General features: G+C 44.5%; 2 protein-coding genes across 5 annotated transcripts in view; one reads left to right on the plus strand and one right to left on the minus strand.

Moving 5' to 3' along the window:
* MRPS27 (mitochondrial ribosomal protein S27) overlaps positions 1-1,513 on the minus strand; it is a 91,821-nt gene extending 90,308 nt beyond the window's left edge. Inside the window, exon 1 of one of the 3 annotated variants that reach the window (XM_060295873.1) lies at positions 1,389-1,513. Coding sequence is in view for 2 of the 3 variants with exons in the window: in XM_030845252.2 (XP_030701112.2) it covers positions 1,166-1,238 (73 nt within the window). In the remaining variant the exon portion in view is untranslated. The other 2 variants (XM_030845252.2, XM_030845255.2) reach the window with 2 other exon arrangements.
* Positions 1,333-9,408, plus strand: part of PTCD2 (pentatricopeptide repeat domain 2) — a 28,325-nt gene continuing 20,249 nt past the window's right edge. For both annotated transcript variants that reach the window (XM_030845335.3, XM_070045149.1), the window contains exons 1-3: positions 1,333-1,466; positions 2,748-2,840; positions 6,490-6,619. In XM_030845335.3, the coding sequence (XP_030701195.3) occupies positions 1,352-1,466; positions 2,748-2,840; positions 6,490-6,619 (338 nt within the window). In that variant the 5' untranslated portion in view covers positions 1,333-1,351. The remainder of the gene's footprint in view (positions 1,467-2,747; positions 2,841-6,489; positions 6,620-9,408) is intronic.

Below are 9,408 nucleotides of genomic sequence, written 5' to 3' on the forward strand. Positions count from 1 at the left end.
AATGGAACAGCACAGGTGTAACCTATAATGAGCACACCATTTCAAACTACGATCAAAATGCTCACTGGAAATTCTCTCAATTCACCTTTATCTAATTTCCATTCCCGTTAGTATGACTGCCCCCGAATATCCTAAGCAACTATGATACTTTCCCTGATAGACAATCCAAGGTCTTGTTTAAATTGAAAAGCATTTACTAACAACATAAGTAAACAAGCTAGTAAATAGCTACAACAGTTAATTCTTACTGAGGTGCCAAGTACTGTGCAGACCACTTTACGTAATGTGTGGCATGAAACATTTTCATTAGGTAGGTCAATCAGTTAATTCTCAGAAAACTTCTGGTGGCCAGCTATAAGGTTTCACGTCGATATTTAAAGGCGTGTGGGCAAAACTGTATGTGTTGCTTTTTAACAGGGGCTAGAGGAGGTATGTTGGAAAGAGGAGATAATAGGCATTGGAAAAATCAATTGTGATTATTGTATTTTAATCATATAATCAGATACATCTGTCAGGATTTAGCTTCTGTGAATTAAAAAAGTTTTTCCCAATGTCTTCATCAGCAGGTCCTGTAAACAGGCTTTGAGTGAGCCGTCATTCATTCGGGTATCAAAGTACTTTAAAAGTAACTATTAGCATTTATTGTCTGAACGGAAAACTTGGGCAAAGAAAAGTCAATCAAAAGTTGCGCCCAAGGTCATCAGGTAAACTGAGATTAGTAAGAAATTCCTTCACCAAGTGAAAACCAAGGGTCTGGCCACACGTCAGGTGTTGAGGAGAACGTTTATGAGTTTCCCTCTAAGGAAACTCAACAGGGAGAGAAATTTCATAGCCCCAGGGGGGACACATTTGGGCTTTTCACGGGCAGCAAAGAGATGACCATCCTCACACACAAACCCGGCAAATCATACGCAAAAGCTCTCATGCCCGGACTTCCTCTGCTCTTCACACCTTTGGATAGGCAGACACTATTAGTTTAGGGAAGGAGATGGGTCATAGACCTTACCTCCCCTCTCTGTGCTACCAAACACCTCCATGGGTTTCTCCAGCAACTAGATCCCAGAAGCATTTCCTCTCCCCTTAAAAGCCCACTGCTCCCTTTACTCAAGGAACAGAGTTCTCAGGGGCCTAATGAAGCAGCCCCACGAAGGCAGCAGCCACCAACCTGTCAGGGAGAGCTGAGGCAGCGACACTTTCCGCGCCCAGAGGATGCCGCGCCGCACCACGTGGACCGCCATCTTGGAGCATACCAAAGGAATGACCGGTAGGGGGACTGCGGGCGGAGGAAAGGCTAGGCAACAGTCCACGCTCCTCCCCCCCGGCTCCCGCAGTTGGTACAGCCCGGAACAGTATGGCGGCCGCCTTTCTGCCCCCGAAGCAAGTCTTACCGCTGCAGGCGCTGCGGAGTTTGGTGCATCCAGGGTTGGGAGGCTTGGGCTCCACCTGCAGCCGCTGCCCTCTCGGAGGTATCCTAGGCCTTGGGCCGTGAAGGAGGGGAGGGATGGGACAGAAGCGAGCTTTACACCTCAGCGGGCATCTCTTTGGAGAAATAACGGCGCCTCACTCAGGGGCCTAGAGCAATCGAGCATGCACTTGCCCTCTGCACGTGGGTACAGTGGTGGCCTCTGGATGTCGTGGACGCCCGTGTGCCTGGGAATCAAAGGACAGATGGGCTGGGCTCTTGACCTGGGGACTGTAGTATTTCCTCGGATGGAGCTGTGCTGCGCCCCGGGAACACCCCCTCCCCCTTGGGTGTACTGTCCTGCAGAGTTTGGGAGGGGAGGTCAAAGACTATGAGTTTGGAGTCCAGCTCTGTAGCGAACAGTCTGAAAGACTCTGAGCAGGTTTCTTTATTTGTAAAATTATCCCTTAATATCTTTTTGAAAATGATTAAATTTGAAGATGCTGGTGAGTGATAATATTTAACACTTCGTGTCAGGCTTTCCTGTAATACATTTTACATACATTCATTCCTTTTCTCCTCACATCACCCAGTGAGAGAGGTACTATTCTTCATTTACAGAGGAGGAAACCGCAAAGCTAAGTAATTTGCCCAAGATCAGAGGGAACTGGTAGAGGAAGGGTTTGAACACAGGCAGTCCTACTGTAACCCCTTCTCTGGACTGCCTCTCTAGAAATCAGCAATTTTTGTTGTTACATTGTTACTGTAGTACACAGAGCTCTTGTAGTGGACGGTTCTTTGGCCAAGCTCCAGTTCATGCACAGCTGAGCATCCTAAAGAAATGATGTTTCCTCAACTGATCATTTCTGCTAAGTTGTGGTCAGTGATTCCTGATGTATCTAGAGGATACCAAGAGTCCAAATCTGAGAGGCCATAATGCCTCATTTCACAAACTGTCGACAGTCCTGGAAATTCCAATGGTCACACTATAGCTTTTTCCCCTACCCTATATGCTTCTACCTGTTTAAACCAAATCTAGATATACCTGTTTTGCTGTCTGTCTTTCAGATCCCAAATTCCTGTCTACCCATCCCCATACCCAGTTAATCACTAGCTCCTTTCACACACACACACAGACAAAACTTGTCTTGTGGAGGATTTGCATTCTTTGGTACTTTGGACATTTTTTTCCCCACCAGGGTGACTATTCTATTTGTACCTGTCTAGGTGGGTTATTTATACTAACTGAAGATCAGTTATTAGAAAGAGACAGTCAAGCTCTACACGTTATTTGCTAAGTATAAAACAGTCAAGATGATTTTACTTTCTTTTCTCTGATTTTTAGCTAAAAGATATCTACTTACAGACAATATTGTGAAATTAAAGGACTTTCAGCATAAGAAGGTGGCTGTTGCATGTAATCTTCCTGGCACCAAAGGTAATCAAATCTATTTCATTACTTCTTTCATTGACCTATCGTTAAACTTCCCTCTGTCTTTATCCCTGTTCAGTCTCTTCTTCAATGACCTTATCTCACAGAAGAAACTGAGATGATTTATTCTTAGTTTCTTAGTCTGACCTTGCATGCCCCTTTCACCTCACTCTGTTATTACAGAGTCTACCGCTCTTCTCTTGTCCCTTCTCCCAGGACCCCAGAGAAATACTAAAACTAGTGCTGCAACCAGTCCTCTAGATCAGTGCCACTCAAAGTGAGGTTCAAGGATTAGCAGCAAGTGAGAGGTGGATAGAAATGCCAAGTCTCGGGCCCCAGACAATTTGTCTGCAAAATAAAGTCTGAGGGCTTCCCTGGTGGTGCAGTGGTTGAGAGTCCACCTGCTGATGCAGGGGACACGGGTTCGTGCCCCGGTCCGGGAAGATCCCACATGCCGCGGAGCGGCTGGGCCCATGAGCCATGGCCGCTGAGCCTGCGCGTCCGGAGCCTGTGCTCCACAATGGGAGAGGCCACAACAGTTAGAGGCCCGCGTACCGCAAAAAAAAATAATAATAAAAAATAAAGTCTGAGAAGAACTGCTCCACATGACTGGCTTTCAGACTTCTTGATGCCACCCTCAGTAAAAAATACAATTTGCTTTGCATCTCCAGTATACATATATATATATCTATAGATAAATGAGATAAAATGAAACAAAAAATGTATGATGATGCATTTTCATATTTTCTACTGTGTGCTGGAAGAATCAGTAGACTAAAACAAAGGTTTCTTTAAAAAACCAGCAAAACATTGATAACTGTTGAGGCTGGGTGATGGGCACATGGGAGGTGCCCATCTCTAATTTTAGGTATGTTTGAAAATTTTTATTGTAAAAAGCTAAAAACACGTCACCACCACCCTACGTCCTATTCCCTTTCAGCATCTGAGAAATCTTGTTGCATTCATTCCCACTTCTCCTGCACGTTGAGTTTTTCCCAGTACTTCAGATTCCTTTATAAACACAGCAAGCCTCTCCTCTTTTTTTGTTTTTTTTTGTTGGTTTTTTTTGGGTTTTTTTTTGGGTTTTTTTGCGGTACGCGGGCCTCTCACTGTTGTGGCCTCTCCCGTTGTGGAGCACAGGCTCCGGACGCGCAGGCTCAGTGGCCATGGCTCATGGGCCCAGCCGCTCCGCGGCATGTGGGATATTCCCGGACCGGGGCACGAACCCGTGTCCCCTGCATCGGCAGGCGGACTCTCAACCACTGCGCCACCAGGGAAGCCCTTTCCTCTTTTTTAATAACAACTCTTTTGTTTGTCCTACTTACTTTTCCAGCTTTCCTCCTTCTCACTGTCAGATGTTTGTGAGCACCTAATGAACACTCCTTGCTTCTCATCTCTCCAGAAAGCAGTCTTCCTTCACTGGTCTGCTATCAGGCTGTTGTACAAAACCACCTACAGAACAAGAAGATAAGAGTGACGGAAAATAGATTAATCTTCACTTTAGTAGACTCAATCTAGATTTTACTTCAGTCTTTTCTTCTTACCCCAGGTCGTCTGGAGATCTGTAAAGTTCGCAGTTAGGGCTTCGTGTCACTATCTAGTTGTTATTCCAGTTGTCATAGTCTTTCTAAGGCTGTGACAGTCGTGCATGTGTTCTAAAAGGCAATTAATATAATGAGTGCCAATCTACTCCACTGTCAGGTATTTATAAAATCCTGTCCACATTTCATCATTATAAGAACCCACAATGGTACTCTGTTATATACCACATCATGTACAAACTTGCCCCTTCCCTCCAGCTTCCTAGCTCTTCCACAGTGGATCTCACCCTTTCTAGAACCAGTGTGATTTCCTGTTAATCTAGTCACGGTCTCCCCTCACCACCTTTTCCCCCAGTTCTGTGCTTTTTCTCATGCTGATTCCCATACCGACAGTTCCCCACCCCCTCAGCTTTGCCAACCCTACTCAGCCCCTTCCTTCCTCTCTGGTACCTCTCCACTTCCACCAGACCTGGTCTGTTTCTGCTGCCCTGATTTCTCTCTTCTCTCCTGTTATGTTTATACTGTCACATGTCACCTACTCTGTCATTATTTTCAGGTAGCTTTATATAGATATATCTTGTCTTCTCAAATAGACTCTAAGCTCTTTCAGGGTAGGAACCATACCTTATCCTTCCTTGTGTCTCTCACACAAAGAAGGATACCTCTGACTATAATATACGATAAGCACTTAATTTTGATGGATTTGTTTTAAAATACACATTACATCTGTTGAAATTTTGGACTTATTAAGTATTAAGAAGTACAAGATGTAAAGACGTCCCATTAAAGTCTTTTAGCTTGGAAAATGTTTAGAAATATTTAATAGAATAAATCCTCGTGACAGAGGAATGAAAATAAGAACAATATGTCTGTGATCTCCTAGCAGTTACTACATGCTGGGCCCTGTGCTAAGTGCTTTACGTACATTATCTCAGGATGACCCCACGAGGTAGGTATCATGGCCCTCACTTCACACATGAATCTTGTCTCAGAGACAGGCCTCCCCAGATCTCCCCATAGCATGCAAGTGGCAGAGCCCAGATTTCAGCTCATGTCTTCCCAACTCTAAAACCTTTAACCATTACACGATTCTGCAAATAGAGATTGGAAGGTCCGTTGCATTAATTCAAACCTAATGGACCTTCTTTTCTTGTAAATCAAGAGCAGTGTCTGCCTCAGCTTCCCGATCTTGTGTTTTTAATGTATATTGTGCCATCCCTTTAAGCAGCATTCCTTCGGAGCTCTGGGCCTTGGAACAAATCCTGTAGACTTTCGCAGCTTCTGATACTGAGAACAGCCCTGTCTTCTGGAAAGCAGATGTTTGCTTGGTGGCTGCCTTGCATCTCACCCTACATTCTGCCAAAAATACAGTCCCTTCCTAATGCCAAGAAGCAGTGTTTCCTGTTGGTGTTTGATTGTCTCCACAGTTGATCAGATACAAGACAAGGGACATAGAGCGTGATCACCTTGAAATGATTCTATTACTAAAAGCGGGTTTGCTGCTGTTGGGAGGACTCTTTTACCCCCTGTGCCTTATGTAGTACTGTGGCATGCTTTCTAACAACTGAGTAGAGAGGGACCAGGAGGAATGAAAAAGTGGTAAAACTGAATCAAGTGAAAAAGACTTGAAGTATTCCTGAATCATGTGAGTCATCCGTTGTGGGTTGACGACATTTTCCTTCCAGTTTTCCTGCTAGGTGCCCTGCCAACTGATGGTTTGGATATCTTGGTTAGTTTTTTTTTCTCATGCGTCACCTGTAGATACAGTTCTTGGGGCTAAGCCTCTGGGACGTTAGTTCTCCAACTTTACGGTGCATAAGCATCACCCAGGTAATCAAAAATGCACATTCTTGTGCTCCTCCTCCCAGAGATCCTGTGTTGGGAAGTCTGGAGTGAGGTCTGGACCTGCGCCCTGTGACAGATTTGCTGCTTCATACACCACGTCTGACACTCTGCTCTCGAGACCAGCCAGTGACGGGAGCTGCGTGGCCGTGAGCCCCCCTCAGTGGCTCTTTGCATTGTGCCAGGTTCTAGCCTCCCCTTCTCCCTGAGGTCAGCCTCCTGACGGTCTGAGACAGCCTAAGTGATGGCCACCACACTGTCCTTTCTTCCAGAAACCTATTTGAGAAACTTGGAAGAGAAACTGACCCAGAATAAGCTCATCTTGAAAGAGGAGTTGAGAACCTTACTTCATTTGTGTGAGTCCTGGGACGATGTGGAGCTGGCTAAAAATGTCATTTACAGGTGAGGCATTTCCTTAAAATCCTGCCAGCCTTTGTCTTTTCCTACTCTCTCCTTTTTCCTGAGCAATCTCATCTACCTCCAAGATTTCAGCTCTCACCTCTAAACTGGTGACTTCCCAATCTCTTGTCCAGATGCCTGCCCGGAGCTCCACCATTTATATTCATTCATTCATTCAGCGAACACTTATTGGGTTCCTACTACATGCCAGGTGCCGAAGATAGCAAAACAGATAATTCATGCCCCAGGAGATCACCAACCTCTTCACCAAGTCCACTTACATGTTCCCAAGGTCTTCACATTCAACCTACACAGGTTTCTTCCTCTTGCTGTGTTTGCTGTCACACTGACGAGTCATTCTTTCCCCCGATCTCATTTGCCCTCCTCCTGCGTCTGCTCCGCGGTGTCTCTCATCCCTAGCCGTCCTCTCTCTGTCCCCATTACCAGTGTCTTAGCTCAGGCCTCACGCCTCTCACTTGGATCACTTCAGTGGACTCCGAACTAGCCTCCCCCCTACAGGCTTATGCCTGTTACGTTCACTGTCTCTGATCCCTTATCAGACTTCCCCATGCCAGCAGGAACTCATATGTAATCACAGTCTGCTGTTAGGCAACCGAGCAAAGGTGTCACTTGGGAGCAGGATGGCACCAAATCAACAGCTTCCTTTCACCATTCTTTAAAGATACATTTCTATACATGAAGCTGCATTTATACTGTACATTTACAGAGAAAAATACGAGGTATTCATATATGGAATACTGGAAGAATACATACCGTAAGTTAACCACGGTTCTTTGAAACATTATATTTTTTGTTCGTCTAAATGTGTACTTTTCTGATTTCTCAAACTTGTCTATAAGGGACATTATTAATTTTATAATGTGAAAAAATTAATGTTATTTTTAAAAAGGAAAAGAAAAACAGAATTATGCAAATTTCATTGAAACTTTGAAAAACACGAAAAAGTAGAAAGAAGAAATACTGCATACACCACACAGTTTGCTGTTTCGATTGTCTCTTGCTGCATAACAAACCACACCAGAACTTAATGACTTAAAATGACGACTGATTATTATTTCTCATAACTCTGTTGGTCAGGAACTGAGGCCGGTCTCAGCTGGGCAGTTCTTATTGTTATCAGCTGAAGTCACCTGCACACCTGCAGTCAGCTTGGTAGGCTGAGCCGGGAGGTCCGAGAAGGCTTCGCTTGCGTTTCTGAAGCCTCAGTGCCCCTGCATGCAGCCCCTCCCCTCGCTGGTAGAATCTCACTGCTCACGAGTCCAGCCTGAGCTGCACTAGCGCACAGCACACGTGGAAGCTGCAGGCCTTGTGGAGCTGCCGAGGATTGGCACGTCTTCACTCCCGTCCCATTCTCTTGATCAGGGCAAGTTAGCGGCCAGCCCCGATCCACGGGGAGGGGAAAGGATTCCACCTCTGGAAGGACGGAGCTGCATACACATACAGGGAGGAATGATGGCGGCCAACTTTGGGGCCTGTCTACCACATCCAAGAAACCACTGTTAATATTTTGATACATTTTCTCACTGATTTTTTTTCATGCAAAGATTTTGAGGTTTAGCTAGGGTTTATTTTACATAGTTGTATTTATTACTGTGTATATAAAATGATATTTTCTTGTTTTCTAATTAGCATTGTAGCATAAATGTTTTTGCCTGTTAATACTCTAGGAATCATATTTTAATGGCTATACACTGTTTGATTATAGGTTAGGTATTTTAATTAACTGTGCCCCTATTGTTGAACATCTAAATTATTTCTAATTTTTCACCAGGATAAATAATGCCATGATGAGCAAACTCTATGCATAAAATTTATTCTTTATTTCCTTTTGGGGATCGGAGGGCATGCACCTTTTAAAGCTTGTCAATACAGACTGCCAGATTATTTTCCAAAAGGGATTATGCTAATTCACAGTCACACTATATCTGCAAACCTAAACCTGCTATTTCAGTTTCATACAGTTGAATCATTTGAGACCCTCTGGCTCGTTTTATTCTCAGTTTTCTTTTTACTACCCAAAGCTATCAGATGTTTACAAGAGTAACAAAACAGGATAACATTCTAAATGCTCCTTCCACTCTTATTTTTGTCATAAACATTCAAAGTATGACTCATAATCCGTTTATTGATGCTAATACTTTCTGCCTGGTTGCTGTCCTTTCCCTCTACTTGTGGACAGCTGGACAAGCTGCGGGGGGCGGTCCATCCTCGGCCTAACCAACCTATTCTCTCTCTTCCTGAGACAGGCGACCCCCTGTTGGGGAAAAAGAGCAACGAGCCAGAACATAAGCTCTTTATTGAGCCAAAAATGGGGAACAACTGAATCTCCTCATAGTCTGGACCACATGCTGTTGTTTGGTTTATAGAAGGGTTTTAGATCCTCTAACTTGAATGTTTCTTGTCAAGAAGAGGTGATATTAACTATCTCTGTGACTTTCTAGCACTTTTATTAGTGTGTCATTTAAGTTAGGAAAATTTTCGTTTTTGTTTTTAATCTGGCACACATTTCTCTTGAGATTATTTACTGAAATACTTTGATTTTTTTTTTTTTTTTTTTTTTTTTTTTTTGCGGTATGCGGGCCTCTCACTGTTGTGGCCTCTCCCATTGCGGAGCACAGGCTCCGGACGCACAGGCTCACCGGCCATGGCTCACGGGCCCAGCCACTCCGTGGCATGTGGGATCTTCCCGGACCGGGGCACGAACCCGTGTCCCCTGCATCGGCAGGCGGACCCTCAACCACTGCACCACCAGGGAAGCCCTGAAATACTTT

This window comes from Globicephala melas, chromosome 3 (assembly GCF_963455315.2).
Source record: "Globicephala melas chromosome 3, mGloMel1.2, whole genome shotgun sequence".
Taxonomy (NCBI): Eukaryota; Metazoa; Chordata; class Mammalia; order Artiodactyla; family Delphinidae; genus Globicephala; species Globicephala melas.